This window comes from Trachurus japonicus, chromosome 17 (genome assembly GCF_045865225.1).
Source record: "Trachurus japonicus isolate A0001 chromosome 17, Traja_1.0".
Classification (NCBI taxonomy): Eukaryota; Metazoa; Chordata; class Actinopteri; order Carangiformes; family Carangidae; genus Trachurus; species Trachurus japonicus.
Window position 1 is genome coordinate 29,912,187 of NC_140923.1, and position 16,618 is coordinate 29,928,804.

The following is a 16,618-nucleotide window of genomic DNA, read 5'->3' on the forward strand; positions in this document are numbered from 1 at the left end:
TCATTGTAGATTTTGATGTTATTGTTAAGTGTGAATAAACACATAAACACAGTTTCTATGACGTTCTATGCCAAAAACGTCTATAAAAAAGTGGTAGGCTATTTAGTATCCAATATTGGCTAAAATATTACAATATGATTCAAAAAGGCTTTTCTATTGTTGTTTTATCTATTTCCTTAGATATACAATCTTTAATCTACAAATTGTACAGGTTGGCCATAATTGTGACCAAAACTGACCATATGATTCTAGCGCCTCTAGTGGTCACCAGCGAAAAAAAATCAAGATGATTACACCCCTAAAATTCCTTCTATAGGTTTCTTCTAACAAAAAAAAAAAGGTTGTCAAACTTTACCCAGACATGTGAACATGTGAGCCATGTGAGCTCTTTTCTAAATTCGCCCCTTGGCGTAACTGCATAACCTCCAAAAAGAAAAAGGAAGCCGCGGCCCTACGTCATCACTACGCGCCGACAATACACCGTCGTGTCTCCCCGTCTCACACGTGAGTCGAGCTACAGTGTTTACTACCATTAAGTCTGTTTTTACCAACTCATATAATCTTATTTAACTGGTTTTAGCGACCTCTTGAAAAACGTTCACTTGTTACGACAAATATCGCGTTAGTTTTTGACACAGTTCCTGTGTTGCGACTGCGAGTAGCATGGACGTCTGTCAGGAACTCCTGTTTAAAACATGTCAGTTTAATGTTTCACCGTTTATTAACAACTATGTTGTCCTCATAAATCACGAGTCATGGGGTTTTCTTAAATCGTACAAGCTGGGGGTGACTTCGGTATACATAGCCTCTTCCTAACACTTAAATATATCTTGTTTACTTAGGTTACAGTTTCCTGTTTGGTCTCCATATCAGTCCCAGTCTTCCGTGAGAAACCATGGGGGGGGGGGGGGGGGGGGGGGGGGGGTGGGGGGGGGGGGGGGGGGGGGGGGGGGGGGGGCTTAATACCGAGGTATTCTTCTCTTACTTGTTGTTTTTACCTCACCTAAAATATCGTTAACAGAGAAGGAGCACTTGCTATAGAATCAAATTCCGGCTGATATCAACAGACCTACGTTTACGTATATTAATTGTATGGTAAATCATGTGGATGTGAAATTGACCTTCAGATCTGTATGATAACTGTCTTCTCACTCCTATTTCAGACAGAAGAATTAAGTCAAACACCATCAAGACCAAGACGTTGCGCTGATCACCTGCAGACTGTAAAGTGGAAGCTATGTTGGCAAAAGCAGAGGAAAGGAAGCCACAGAAAGGAGGAGGAAAGAAGAGGAGACACCCCGAGGATGATGGGAAAGGAGAAGAGAAAAAGAAGAGGGGAGGAGATGGAGAGAAGGGTCAGGGCAATGGAGGCAAGAAGCGCCTGGACGCCCTGAGTGTGGGCTATTTCCGCCGAGTTGGGGAAAGACTCGGTGAAGGCTTTGAAGATAATGAGGAGAGAGGTGAGGATAATTGTCTTTTCTGGAGATCTGAGGAAGCTGGAAGTTAATAAACGTTGGGAATGTGCAGCAGAAGGGCAAAGTACATTATAATAGTACACCACCACGTGAGAACAAAAATCACTGCTTCAGGCTTGAATTATAAAAGGAAGAAAAATCCTTCCTCTGCCTTCTGAAATCAGTGCTACAATATCTGTTATGAACAAACTGCCACAGTGGGACTATAATTTAGTGCTGAACCAGTGGACTGCTTTGGTAGATGATCTATCATTGAGTTATTTTTTAGTTAATAAGCAAAACATTCACTGTTTTTTCTTTAATCACAGCAAAGTGAATAGCTCTGGGCTCTGGTTGTTGTTGGACAAAAGCAATTGGGAACTTAAACTACAGTTTTAATGTGTTTTCTAATATTTTACATCCAAAACCATTGAAGGAGAAAAAAGGCCATTTTAGCCTTTTTTTTTTTTTTTACTGCAATCTTTATTCTTTATTACAAGTGTGTATCAGGAGTCATTCAACATAATTTGATCACAGAAGATAGATAAATTGTGAATGTTTAGTATAATATTTGTGTAAAACTGTGCATGAACTGTATAGTGTTATTATCCAATCACTGGCGCATTTACCGCAATGTGCTTTGTGCCTAATACAGATATTAAATGAAGTGACTTATTTTTGTGGCTTCATTTAAAACAGTCAAAGTCCTAGTTCAGAGTGAAAGTTTGGCCACATGATTTGTCACGTAGGAGCAAGTTTAGTTTCTAAAAGCCTAAAAAAAGTGATTAATGTTGATGTTTGCTGACGCACAGAGATGGATGGAACGCTCCCTGACGCTGCTGGAGATCGTGAGATATTCATGACTTGCGGTTGTCGTATTGTTGACATGCTGATATGACAATGTTCTGCCTCTTGCAGGCTTATTGCATCACTCTGTCAAAATATAACAAGCCCGTCATGCTGCCTCCCTCTGCCCAGCTCCATCATAGTTACATGTCTGACTCCAGCCCCCTGACAGAACATCTCATCTCTGTTGACACTTGTATTTTTTTATTTTTGTCTACCGTCTCCCACAGAGATGTTTGTGGAGAATGTGCTCTCAGAAGTAAAAGGTAAAGCGTCATTGGTGGCGACGGACCAGACAGGGAGCATCACTCTGCAGCGACTGCTCCCACTCTCCAGTCTTGAGCAGGTGGGGGAGGTGCTGTCTGAACTCGGCGGAGAATCGGGCTCCGAGTTTAAAGCCGTCTCCTGTGATCGGTGCGGGGGCCACGTGGTGGAGAGTGCAGTCAGACAGATGTCCAGGTGGATTGGTGAGATTTAGTTTCAGAAAAAAGAAAAGAGGAGACCGCACACTTAAGCTCCCTTTATGTGCTTTTATTTAGCACATCCAACAATATCAGCAACGTTTCGAGCGTACTGCCCTTCTTCAGACTAACTCATACATACAGGAACCTGTCCCGTAAGGTCACATGATGAGTCACATGATCAGGGAAATATATCACCGGTAAAAGTAAAAAAGGACATAGAAAATATACACATATACAATAATATGTCAAAATACAAAGAACTCCATAATTTAAACAAGATCAAGACAAATCAGGCCTACTGGCCGTCATAAGAATCTATTTAAAAATAGAGGCGCCTCTTATAGGAAAAGGAATAGGAATTTATTTATTTAAAACAGGGACAATGCACAAAAACTTTAATCTAAAACAAGAGAAGATGCCTTGAGCCAAAAGCAGGGAACGAGCGCCAAATCATGAAATACACAATAGAATAAAATTAACAGCACATACTCTCTTATTCTCATCACACATTCAAACACAAGCACACACATAGACAACAGTCCAACTATCTCCTTCCCCATCCTCACCCTCATCTAATAACCACACTCATGCACATATTAATAACCAGACACATTTACATACACACTCACATGTAACTTAACAATGTGTGCAAGCTTGCTTACTAAGTAACCAGCTCTTTGATAAGCATGAACATGTATAGGAATTTGTACATAAGATAAATTCTGTGGGAAGGACATTCCACTGACTCATGACCACACATGAAAAAGAAGAGCTACCAAATTGAGTTCTACGTTGTGGGATGCTACGCTCACCCCTTGTATTTAGGATGGCTATCTTAGATAGTTACATACAAGGTTACTGTTTTTTTTTTTTAAAATTTTAGATTTAACATTTTTTACATTTAATCATGTTTTGAAGTTAAAGTGAAAACATGATTCAATGTAAAAAAAAAAAAAAGTTAAATCTAAAATTTAAAGTTAAAAAAAGGTAACCTTGTATGTAACTGTCTAAGATAGCCATCCTAAATACTAAGAGGCACCTCTATTTTTAACTAGATTTTTATGATGGCCAGTAGGCCTGATTTGTCTTGATCTAGTTTAAATTATGGAGTTCTTTGTATTTTGACATATTATTGTATATTGTATATTTTCTATGTCCTTTTTTTTATTTTTCTACTTACCACAGGGTTTTTACCGGTGATATATTTCCCTGATCGTGTGACTCATCATGTGACCTTACAGGACAGGTTCCAAAATGTGGCGTCCTGTATGTATGAGTTAGTCTGAAGAAGGGCAGTACGCTCGAAACTTTGCTGATATTGTTGGATGTGCTATAAAAGCACATAAAGGGAGCTTAAGTCTGCGGTCTCCTCTTTTCTTTTTTTTTTATCTACATTTATTTTTGAGGCCAGCACCTTTTTAATTCGATGGACCTTTCTACTTTTTGAGATTTAGTTTCAGCCCTCAAATTGGTGAAATCACACGAAACCACTGGGAACACCTCAGTCATGTTTGTTCATTTTTATTTATATTTTGTCTTTACAGAGAAGGAGGCGTCTGCTAGCACAGAAGAAGAAGAGGAGGAGAGTTGTGGCGTGCTGGAGGCCCAGGTGTTGGCTTTAAGTCAGGTGGTCAGAGACAACACCGCAGAGTTCATCCAACATGTCCACGGCTCACATGTGGTCCGCACGCTTTTACATGTGATGGCAGGCTGTGTTGGGCCCCCTCGGACTGAGTCTCGCCCAGGTACACACACACACACACACACACACACACACACACACACACACACACAAACACATAGAATTGACAGTTTCACTTGCATAATAGTGGGCGTCTGTGCCTCAGGAGACAGACTGGAAGGTCGGTGGTTGGGTTCCCGGCTCCTCTGTCTGCATGTGGACGTGTCCCTGGGCAAGACACTGAACCCACACTTGCCCCCTGATCTGTGCATTTAGTGTGTGAATGTGTGTGGGTGAGTGCGACAAACAGTGTAAAGCATTTTGAGTGGTTCTAGAGACTAGAAAAGCGCTGCTGTGTACACACTACGAGTCAAACGTTTGGACACATTTTCTCATTCAGTGATCGTTCTTTATTTTTATTAATTTCTACATTGTAGATTCATAATAGAGACATCAAAACTATGAAGAAAACACACGTGGGACTATGTAGTAAACACATAAGTGTTAAAGGGATATTTCAACAAATTTGCCTATTGCCATAATCCCTATAGAGTGCCGAAGCGGAAGCAGGAAGTAACGTCGCCATGGGTCTTCAATTTGGAAATAGCCTCCATGTAAGTGAACGGGAGTCAGAGTTTTATTTCGTGATCCGATTGAATTGTATCGTGAGAAAAAAATATGACCTCTTCCTGTTTAAAGGTGTACAGAAAAGAAAATTGAATTTGAGCCCACTCTGGGTCATAAAATTAGTGTAATAACTCATCTATCAGACGATGTAGGCCAAACTTTGTGCAAAATTCTATTTTTGAGTAAATCCGTGATGAAAGTGTGTATTTTAGTGTAGTTTTTTTTTTTCGTATTGGATAATGCAGGCGCACGGATTATACGTCAGCCTGTACACGATTCACTAGCCACTGATATTGGATCCGTAATCCGTCATTCAAACGTCTGAGACACGCACACACACACGGAGCTCGGTCTCGCCCCAAGCTTTGAATATCCCGCCCGCTCGATAACGACCAATCAAATTCATTTTCCTTACTCGGGTAAACTCGTGTTGCAGCTCGTGACAACTCGGCGCGACAAACGGGACAAACGGCCATTTCTGTACACCTTTAAAACATCACGTTTCATGACAAAAAAATCAGCAGTTTTTCGTAAAACGGCAACAGAAGAATGTATTTTGTGTGACGACGCTCTACAGACTACAGATCTGGTGTCCCACAAAAAATACGTCACCAACTGACACGGGAAAGGGCGGCATTTGGTGATGTCACCTACGCGACCTGCCCTAACCCCTTCCTGCTTCCGCTTCGGCACTCTATAGCCTTAGGAGTAGGTTCATTACACTTAATAGTCCGTGCAAGCTATTTTTAGATCAGCGGGGCAGAGACGTGAGCTGCATGGTATTTCCACGTTTCCCTCATCAATCTAAATACACAATCCAACAACTCCAAAACGCTCTGGTGGACAAGTTGTGACCTGCACATTCACCACACTATGAGATAATAAATCAAAAGTGTGCAAAAAGCTGTCATCAAAGCAAAAGGTGGCTACTTCAAAAAATCTAATATATAAAACCTATTCTGCTTTCATTAAAACTTTTGTGTTTCTACATCTTGCCTTATGTGTTCCTTTATAGTTTTGATATCTTCAGTATGGATCTACAATGAAAGTAATGAAGTAAATAAAATAATATTGAAGAAGAAGATGTGTCCAAACTTTTGACTGGTAGTTTAAGTGCAAGTCCATTTACAAATGGTCTTTTTTATACTAGAAGGTAATCATGGCTTAACCTTTGGACCCGCCATACCCATTTTAGTTTTCTCTGTCACTCACCAAAACTCTATTCTATCTCTACTGCTCCTTATTCATGTAATTATCCAATCAGCCAATCATGTGGCAGCAGTGTGATGCTACAGGTCAGGAGCTCTAGCTAATGTGTTCTCAGTAATTTGTCTGTGGCGTGTTGTTGAGGCCAGACGGGCTGGTTTGAGTATTTCTAAAACACCTGCTCTCCTGAGGTTTTCACAGACAACAGCTTCTAGAGTTTTAAAGAACCTGAACTGTAGGTACGTGTATGTGTGTATGTGTGTATGTGTGTATGTGTGTATGTGTGTATGTGTGTATGTGTGTGTGTCACGGCTGCAGCTGCTGGCTGTGCTGATAAATGAGTCAAATGATTGAACCAGACAATGGCAAATAATTTCCAGTTGCTTTTAAGAGCTCCAGCGTCTCTCCCTCATACCTCATGTTGTATCGTTGCTTCACATCTCTCCGTCCCTCCAACCTCCTCCTTTAGTTCTGGTGGAGCTGAGACTCTCCCCTCTACTGACACATGAAGCTTTTCATGTTGACATGTTGACCATGCATCACCCACGAGTCGACCTTAACCAGACAGAGAGGGAACTGTCAGCAGTGTCTGTTTTTTTACCTCAGTCTTTACTTTTTCCTTTTATCCAAGAAAGGCAGGGAGAAAAAAAGCCTTATACTGGTTTTCTTTCTCAGTGGTAGTTCTGTGAGGTCTGCCCAGTGTGTCTGGACGGCTACACATCTAATATTCTTGTTTGTGGTTTGTTTCTCCAGGTGCCAAAGACCGGAACATTGCTCCTCAGCTGACAGACTTTGAGATTCCCACCTCATTTTGGTACGAGCTGAAAAGCCTCACGGAGACCTTAATGGAGAACGTCAACTGTGAGTCTTGTTTCATGAAAGCCTAGTACATAAATCCTTATCCCAAAAGAAATATGTTAATAGTGTGATGCAAAGAGAATTGATTGATAGCACCTAAATTTCACATGGAAGCTTAAATTGATCTATGATTTTGAAAGTATTTTTGGACATAGTTGAGAAATGTTTAGGTGTTGAAGGGAAATGGATAATTTCTCTTTCTTTTTTGGAATTACTTACTTTCAAGTTTTCATTTTTTATTAGATATCTTTTTATTATATGATAATCATTTTCTCTCTACACCCACAGTTGAACAAACACTGCCACAGTGCTGCCTCCCTCCTCTTCTCAGCTCTGTGCTCCAGTAGCTTTTTTCTTGGAATCAGAAAGACATATAGGTGTTTTTTAAATGCAAGGGTGGAGCCAGTAGGAAGTGCTTGAGGGGGGAATGCTTTAGAATGGGGGGCTGGCAAAATTGTTTTTAGAATTTATTAGGGCCGGGACTCGATTAAAAAAATTAATCTAATCAATTAGAGGCTTTGTAATTAATTAATTACAAAATACTACTAAATTAATCGCATTTTTAATCATATATGATGAATCTGACGTTAACGATTTAATATGGAGTCACAGTGAATGATCTACAGGGCAAATGGGGAAAATGTTGGTTTAACAGTGCTCCTCTACACGGGGACAAAAGGAAACTGTTTGTAGAAGTCTGTCCATTTGTTCACACAAAACACAGCACACAGTGTCTGGGTAACTGAGGAGAGAGACGTGGCACTGTTTTCATATCTGTCTGTCCCCTCCATGCCTAACTCAGAGTGATGAAAAAATATCTTGTGGTTGAGTAAAGGCCTCTTTACATTTGGGCAAACTATGGTAAAGCTGAACACCAACAGATGACATGGTGAACAAAGACAATCAGAACAGACATAAAGTTTATTAAAAACAAGGCTGTGTAACATACGTTAAAGGGATAGTTCAACATTTTGGCAAATTGGCTATAGTTTTAGGAGTAGGTTTGTTACTTTTCATTGTTGGTGCAACCTATTTTTAGAATGGTGGAGCAGAGCCGCAAGCTGTTCAGAGCTATGCTACGGAGGCTCATGTGATTTCTTGGTTTCCTTATCAAACTCATCAAATACACAATCCAACAACTCCAAATTGCTCTGGTGGACAAGTTGTGACCTGCACATTCACCACACTATGAAATAACGGAATGTTACGAGACACAGTTGTTTTGGGGTAAATTTATTGAAAACCACTGATGCACTTTCCTGTCTGGGGCAGTTTTTCGGCAAGCAGCGAATGTGCAGGTCACAACTTGTCCACCAGAGCATTTTGGAGTTCTTGGATTGTGTATTTGATGAGTTTGATGAGGGAAACCAAGAAATTCCATGAGCCTCTGTAGCGTAGATCTGAGCAGCTCGCGGCTCTGCTCCGCCATTCTAAAAATAGGTTGCAAACCTACTCCTAAAACTATAGGGATTATTGCAATGGGCCAATTTGCCAAAATGTTGCACTATCCCTTTAAGGTTAATTTACTAATATGAGTCTAAGCTATAGTTACCTTTTCATACTAGTGCACAAGTCAGTAATACCAGTATAGAACGTCTCTATACTAGTAATAGTAATCAGAAAATTCCTCCTTTCCAGCAGGTGGTTTTGAACTGTACTATATGTGCTTTTAGCTGTGTGACATGTTGACCCACTTGTGAAAATGGGGTCAGGAGTTAGTTCAGGTTCATACTTTTATCCCAAATCTTTCTCAGCACTATTCTAGAGCTTGTAGAGCATTTCTGCAGTGACGCAGAATAAAAAAAAGTAACCGCAGGGCATGTCTGCCTTTTTGACACTGAATCGTTAGAAACCTCGATTTCAATATACCATGAATCTGCATGTAATGTCATTGTCCCCGTCTGTGCAGATTAAATTCCACCATCCCCCAAATCACTATAAAAATCCTCATACAGCAGTTCTGTCCAACAAGATGAAAATTACCAGCTCATTAGCAGGGTTTTACCATATGATAAATTGTGTATAAAAATAGGATTGGATTTAGATTCTTGCTGTTTCCCTCCAAGATGTGATAACACTGGGTGGGAGGAGGCTCTTATGGGTAAAGAGCAGACAGATAAGACCTTGAGGCTGTATAAACCAGGCGATTAAGAATCTGCTTTGCATATATTTTATTAAGGATGAACTTGTGTGGATGTAAATATACTTTTAGTTTTGTTTGCCACAGGGCTTCTTTGAATTGGCAGGAAGTGTTGAGTATTTCCCTCTGGCTCCTTGTCTGTGTCCTATCCAGTGAGTGTGACAGATGCCGTGGCCAGTGCAGCGTTCCAGACCATGTTGACCGTGTGTCACCGAAAACGGCCCAAACTCTGCAAACAGCTCCTGACGCGTGTCATGGAGTACCTGACGGGCCGCAGCGCCGCTCCGGGAGTGAGGTCAGAGACGACCGTCAAATCCCTAACAATACATTCTTTTTTTTCTTTTTTTTTTTAAAGGGACATTGTGTAACTTCTCCTGTTATCTATTCACGAAAATCGATAATTTTGTTCAAAAGTCTGTTTTTCATTAATCAGTAATCCCCCCCATCAACAAACTGAAGTGTTCCTTTCAGCTCTGAATTTGCCGTTCATATCATTCATATCTACATGGAGCGGGTAAGCTCGGTGCTGGCTGCCATGTCGTGTCGCCATGTTTTTACGTTCAGTGGCAGCGTCACGGTAGCGGAGACACCGGAGCTGTCGGCTCAGGTCGAGGTGGCGTCTGTGAAAAGTCACCGTGGTAACGCAGTGAGGAGGAATGGAGCGTTAAGGCCCATTTATGCTCAACGTTAAATACGCATACGGATACGGACGGAGCCTTTCGTCCGTACTCTGCGTTCATTTCGTCCGTTTTTCGTCCGTTTCCACAAAGCTTACGGATACGCACCAAACGGAGCAGTACCACCGGAAACCGTGGGGGCGCTGTTGCTGTCACTACCCGATACGGAGCCTAGAGCCAGTGTGAGACAGAAGAAGAAGAAGACACGACGGCTGAATGAGAGAAAAAAATTCTCCTCCTCCAGCTGTGATTAATTTAACGGCCTTACCGACCACCGCATCACATAACGAGTCCGTTTTCTTCTTTTATTATGTACATTATCAAGATCTCCTCCGTAGTCGCCATGTTTGTTGTCATAAACTTTTGACTCTGAGCTGCCCCCTAGTGGATGTGTTGGATAACATCCATGCCAACGTTAAGGACGCATGGAAGTATGTGAGCAGTGACGGTAACAACGTTTGAAACGGACGCATACAATTACGTCCGTACGTGGAGCATAAATGAGCCTTTACACTGATGCTGCATTCACCTGCAGTTGGGCAGACGGCCGTCGGTAACAAACCAGATGTCATTTTAGTCACAGAAGTCGAGAGAAAGCCGGTAAAACGTGGGTCAGGTAAACAATACGACATCGCCATGACAACATATCGTCACGTGTATTGTTTTGCCTCGTGCTGACGGACCACTTGTTTACACTTGTTTATGCCGTTACGTGCAGCGGCTGTCGTCCGTCTGCCGTCTGCCCAATTTCATGTGAATGCAGCATGAAAAATACGATTGAGTTGCTTGCGATATACAACCACAATGCTAGATGGGAGTAATTCCGACACAATGTACCTTTAAAGATTAAGAGTAATTTCCACAGAACGTGACAGGACGTGTTGTGTGTGATTTCCCTGCAGTCCGCTCCTGGTCTTTCTGAAGGATCAGGCCTCCAGTCGCCTCATCGAGACCATCATACAGCTCTCCCACAAGCCCCTCCTCCGCAACCTCTACAAGAACCATCTCAAGGGCCAGCTGGTCGACCTGGCCCTCCATCCCATCGCCAACTTCCCTGTACAGAGGCTGACCGCAGCTTCGGCCAAACACAAGCTGGTAGGCCAAAACCATCTGGTGGAGCAGATGGGCGTGATGATTTCATAACCGTGGGGATAACTGAATTCTCCCCCGTGTGCTCCCCTCCCTCCCTACCTCCCCCCCTGTTTTTGCCTCTGCAGTTCCTGAGGTTGTTTGATGAGCTGGTCCAAGGTGTGGAGGCCATCCTAGCAGCAGGTCATATGGGGGTGATCGTCCAGCTGGTAGAGAGCTGTGCGGAGAGCGAAGAGAGACAGGATGAAATGATGCAGTGTCTCCTACGTGTAAGCCTCAAGGAGTGTTTGCTGTTGAGTTATATACAGGGTTCCCGCGGGGTCTTAAAAAGTCTTAAAAGCATTGAATTTATGAATTTGGAAACAATACCTTAAAGGAGAATTACGGTCATTTTTGACCCCTAAATCGTTGTCCTGATGGTCACCCAGTGTTGGGAGGAGCAAAAAACGCCACTAAAATTGATGCAGGCAAACTAGAGTTACACCATGGCTAGACGGCGCTAGGGATAGCAACAACGCTAAACTATGGGGGCAATTCTTTCAACCACAACAAACACTCAAAAAACAATCAAATATCTACGGTACATGACTGGAATCCTTATGACACACCACTGAACGCATATAGTGTACAGTATAAACTTTGTGTTTTTGCATGTAATCACCTCAGACAGCCAGACTCTGAAACATCCTGGAAAGACATTACTATCCGATCACAGAGCACCTGCTCTCCCCGCCACAGAAACACTTTTTCCTTGTTGTGATGATTTCTTGACAAAAATAAACAGTCAGAGATATTTTGGACATTACCACTGCACTGCTCCACCGTTTATTTTTGTAAAGAAATCATCACAACAAGGAAAAAGTGTTTGTTTCTGTGGCGGGGAGAGCAGGCGCTCTGTGATCGGATAGTAATGTCTTTCAGAGTTCGGCTGTCTGAGGTGAGTGACTACATGCAAAAACACAAAGTTTATACTGTTTATACTGTACACTATATGAGTTCAGTGGTGTGTCATAAGGATTCCAGTCATGTACGAGAGGTATTTGATTGTTTTTTGAGTGTTTGTTGTGGTTGAAAGAATTGCCCCCATAGGTTAGCGTTGTGGCTATCCCTAGTGCCGTCTAGTCATGGTGTAACTCCGGTTTGCCTGCATCAATTTTAGTGGCGTTTTTTGCTCCTCTCAACACTGGGTGACCATCAGGACAACAATTTAGGGGTCAGAAATGACCGGAATTCTCCTTTAAAAGACTTGATAAAGTCTTGAATTTTGATGTCTGGGTCTTAAAAGTTATGCAGTATTTAACTTTTCTGTATTGCATTTTCCGTCAAAAGTTTCATTTGTCAACCATGATTATTTTGATCAAATAAAGTGGCAGAACCCATAATTACGAACGCAACACAGCCCCGGGGAATATGCCCCGAACACGTCACTGAAGACCTCGCGCTACTGCCGAGTGAAGCAAATGCGGGTACATTTTTTAAGTGGCAGCCCACATAAATATTGTACTGTGGAGCTTATATGGTATTATCATACAGTGAGATTATGATATCATGATGGCTTACGATGCAATAAATATCATGGGCTTGTTATTGAGGTACTACTGAGTAATACTGTGAGATTTTGATATTGTTACATCCCTAGCAGAGCACAAAGAGCAGAAAAATATTGGGATGATGCAGTTAATCTACAGTAAATGCTCTGAAATTCAAGGATGTCATTTTTCTTTGCCGGTAGGGCCGAGAAATAGGTATTAATTTTTTATATAAATGGTCTTAAAAAGACTTGAATTTAACCTGAAGAAACCTGTAGGAACCCTGTATATACTGTAGGTCCATACAGGTCTTGAATCAATGTACAGTAACAACGCCCTTGTTTTCATTTATTCCTCCACCTTTATGACTCAGATGACTGAAACTCCACAACCGCTTTATAAACTGCTGCTCGATGTGATTTACTGATAATGGATGTATGGTGTGTCGGCCCCCAGGCGTTCCACTGCGCTGAGCCCGGCTCGCGGCACGTCAGCTGCCTCCCTCTCTTCATGTCCCTGCTCACCTACGAGGTGTACTACAAGTGCGACGCAGCAGAGGGCAGCACCCCCACAGAGGTGAATCAGATCCAACCAATTAACAACCCCCTCCACCGCAGTGTTATCGGTGTTGAATAGCTGTGGATTGTAAATTGTGGTTTTCTCTCGGTTCTTTCCGCAGGTCCCTCTGTCCTCCATCTGTTACCACGGCTCCCGCCTGGTCCAGGCTCTGGCCAAGTTCAAGGAGCGCTCGCACCTCCTCAGCAGCCTGCGCACCCTGAACCACGCCGACCTCCTCACCCTGGCCTCCGACCCGGCCGGCAGCCACGTCCTGCAGGCCCTCGTCACCACGTCCAGCGACAAGGGGAGGGGCAAGATCCTCAAGAGAATGGAGGTACGATGCAGGAGCGTCCACGGATTGTCACTCAAATGATTAGTCCAGACTCATTTGTTTAACCTCCCTGTTCCTTCTGGATCAAATTGACCCAATCTGTTCCCTTCCTCCATCCATCCTTCTTTCCTTCCCTTTTCTCTTCCTTCTTTCCACAATCCTTTTTCCCTTCCTTCCTTCTTTTGATCCAACTGACCCTCCATCTTTCTTTCCTCCCTTCTTTCCCTTCTTCCTTCCTAGAACGAATCTGTTCCCTCCCTCCATCTTTCTTTCCTTCCTTTTTCCCTTCCTTCTTTCCACAATCCTTTTTCCCTCCCTCCCTCCCTTCCTTTCTTCCTTCATTCCTTCCTTTTTGACCCAATCTGTTCCCTCCCTTCTTCCCTTCCTTTTTTCCTTCCTTCTTTCCTCCCATATTTCTTTGTCCTTCCTTCCTTCCTTCTTTCCCTTTGTCCTTCCTGCCTTCCTTCCTTTTACTTTACTTTATTTGTTTATTTGCTCAGGACAATGCATATTAATGGACAAGTGAGTGCAAGAGTACCCACAGTAAATACACCGGATTTAGCACATGTGCTAAATTTCTTCTGTAGTCCCCAAAACAATACAACAAATTAACATTGAAAGTCCAAAAGACAGACTTTCTTCCCTCCTTCCTTCCTTCCCTTTCTCCCTTAGTCCTTCCTTCCTGCCTTCCTTCCTTCCTTATTTCCCTTTGTCCTTCCTGTCTTCCTTCCTTCCTTCTTTCCCTTCGTCCTTCCTTCATTGACCAAGGTGGACAACAGGAGGGTTAATCTCACATTTTGGAAAAAAAAATAAAATAGAGAGGGTATGCCCACACACTGATAGTAACACAGTGATTTTTATTGCACACAAACGTTTTCTACCTGTTGGAACAATAGAACACACATTTATATATAAACATGAACCACATGAGTCACAGGTGTGTTAATGTGTGGTCCAATTGGATGAAAGGGGGCAAACCTGAAGGTGAGGGGCACAGCCTTCGACTCACTGTGTGTTAAGACAGTGGAAAAATTTGACAACCATTCATAAATACAAACAATGACATATATTATTTGATAGCCCAAATATATCTGCTAATCTCACATCTGAACATTTGTCCTACCAGGGTCTGTACATCCAAATGGCCTGCTCCAGGTTGGGCAGCCGGGTGCTGGAAGCCATATGGAACAGTGCGTCAGTGAATCAGAGGCAAAGCATCGCACAAGAACTAGGTAAAAAATGACACATTGTGCTGTGGTCACTTTGCATAGAAGGTTTAACAGGCCTCAGCAGTCTTTACTGAACAACTCTCTTTAATATTTCCTGTTTCTCTCCACTTTTCCTGTCAAACTAAGGCATGAAAATATCCAGAAAAAGAATTGCACATAATGTCAAATGTATGTTAATTAATTTTTCCTTTCCTTTCCCATCTTTACCTTTCAGTTCCAAGTGAAAGCCAGCTGAGGTCCGACCAGTTTGCTCGTCACGTGTGGGCCAAGTTCTCCCTCTCCCACTTCATACACAGGCGATCCCACTGGCAGGAAATCCAGACCGGAGAGTCCAAGAAGCGGAAGCTTTTCAGTGACATTCTGGAGTAGAAAATAAATACTAGAATAATCTTTTATTGTTGCTTGCTATATATTTCGACCAAAATTAAAACAGAGAATGACTCTTATCTTTGTGGCCTGAGCTTTTCAATTCATATAGTCATAAGGGATGAAGTTGGCTGTATTAGAGTCGGAACCAAAACTGGCATTAGGTGCGAGAAGTAATATTGCCTGTAGGGGGCGCTAGTGCCGCATTTATTCTGTGACTCCTGTTTTCCCCATGTTCCAGGTTCTGAAAAGAAAAGAGCAGCACAAGCTCAAACGTGTCATCAGAAAGTCGCTTATAAAACTCTCTGATGGACAGTCTGATGCAGACTCACAACAGTCGTTACTTATCCTTTCTTTGTTTTGTGTGTTTTTTCCCATTGGAAATGTTGTCTAAATCTCAATAACAGAGATAGCACACATTATACATTATGTTATTGGCCCATCTCAGACATTTGGGGGAAAGAAACAGATAAGCATCTAACCGACAACATTTGAAGCTGCACTTTGATTATTGAGTTCCTCTAAATGTCGTGACTCCAGATAATTCCTTCACAGGAGCACAAACACATTCAGGCTGTTATAAAAATCAATCTGCGCCTCAGCAGTGAGCTGCTTTTGTCGCAGGGCCTGTTGGAGACACATTTGCTAAGTCACAGAGGATAACATTGATTAGAAATTGATTTGAAGAAGGAGGACCTTATCTCGGCAGATGCTTCTCAGTGGGGAGGAGGCAGCGAGGCCGAGGAGCCAGACGACACGTGTTGTCAGTGTGGGAACAACAATAATGAGCAGCACACGCCTAGGTAATGGGTCAGTATGCAGTGTACCATACTGGACCTATCATTTAATAACCAACCATATAGTATGCTACCACAGGTTTGATAAATACATTTTAACAAAGACATTCAAAGATATTTTTCTACTTTTATTTGTACAAAATAAGAATAAATAAGCAGATGATTCCAGATGTCACATATTCATATTATTACATCAACACATCCAAAGAAATATATTTCCTATTGCACTGCATTACATCAGAGGCGGCTCTATTTTCTGTCAGTGTACAGAATGTAAAGCAACGAGAACCACCTTTCACTAAAGCATGACTGCACCTAGAGACCAACTTAAAGAGAACTTGGCACTGAAGAGGATTTAAAGGATCAGTTTGCCTGAATCTTTAGAAGAAGAAAAAACACCACATTTTTTATATCCCTGTTACATCTGATAGTTTTTATTTGGTTTTATGTTGGAAAGTTTTGATGCTGTATGCCCCATGAATACAAATGAGGTGAATTATCATTACTTTTCTGTGGTGTTGAAATCATGAAAGAGCCCATCCAGATTCCAGAGATAATTTTGTCTTTTGGAGACTTGGCCTGACCTTTTGCAAAATTGTAAAGTCACAGCTATGCACATTATTTCATAGTCTGCATTTATTCACACTCCCATAAAAATGAAATGAATCCACTTTGCTATTGAGCTATTGATGCTGTAATCATGAATTTTGTCCATGGCCTCACAGCCCTAATCCACAATACTGTTGACCTGCCTGGTAGCATAGAG

At 42.1% G+C, this 16,618-nt stretch overlaps 1 protein-coding gene across 2 annotated transcripts; it reads left to right on the forward strand.

The window, feature by feature from the left end:
* The first annotated feature begins 432 nt into the window (after positions 1-432).
* nop9 (NOP9 nucleolar protein) lies at positions 433-15,104 on the forward strand. Of its 2 annotated transcripts, none has more exons than XM_085804900.1 (12): positions 433-504; positions 1,164-1,460; positions 2,531-2,777; positions 4,328-4,509; positions 7,032-7,139; positions 9,430-9,571; positions 10,856-11,048; positions 11,171-11,311; positions 13,028-13,147; positions 13,251-13,463; positions 14,587-14,692; positions 14,904-15,104. In XM_085804900.1, exons 2-12 carry the CDS (start codon positions 1,238-1,240, stop codon positions 15,056-15,058), a joined length of 1,830 nt encoding a protein of 609 aa, XP_085661026.1. In that variant the 5' UTR covers positions 433-504; positions 1,164-1,237; the 3' UTR covers positions 15,059-15,104. The 2 variants fall into 2 exon arrangements, with proteins under 2 accessions (XP_085661026.1, XP_085661025.1); XM_085804899.1 differs by having other exon boundaries at positions 2,531-2,767; positions 4,309-4,509.
* The last annotated feature ends 1,514 nt before the right edge of the window (positions 15,105-16,618 follow it).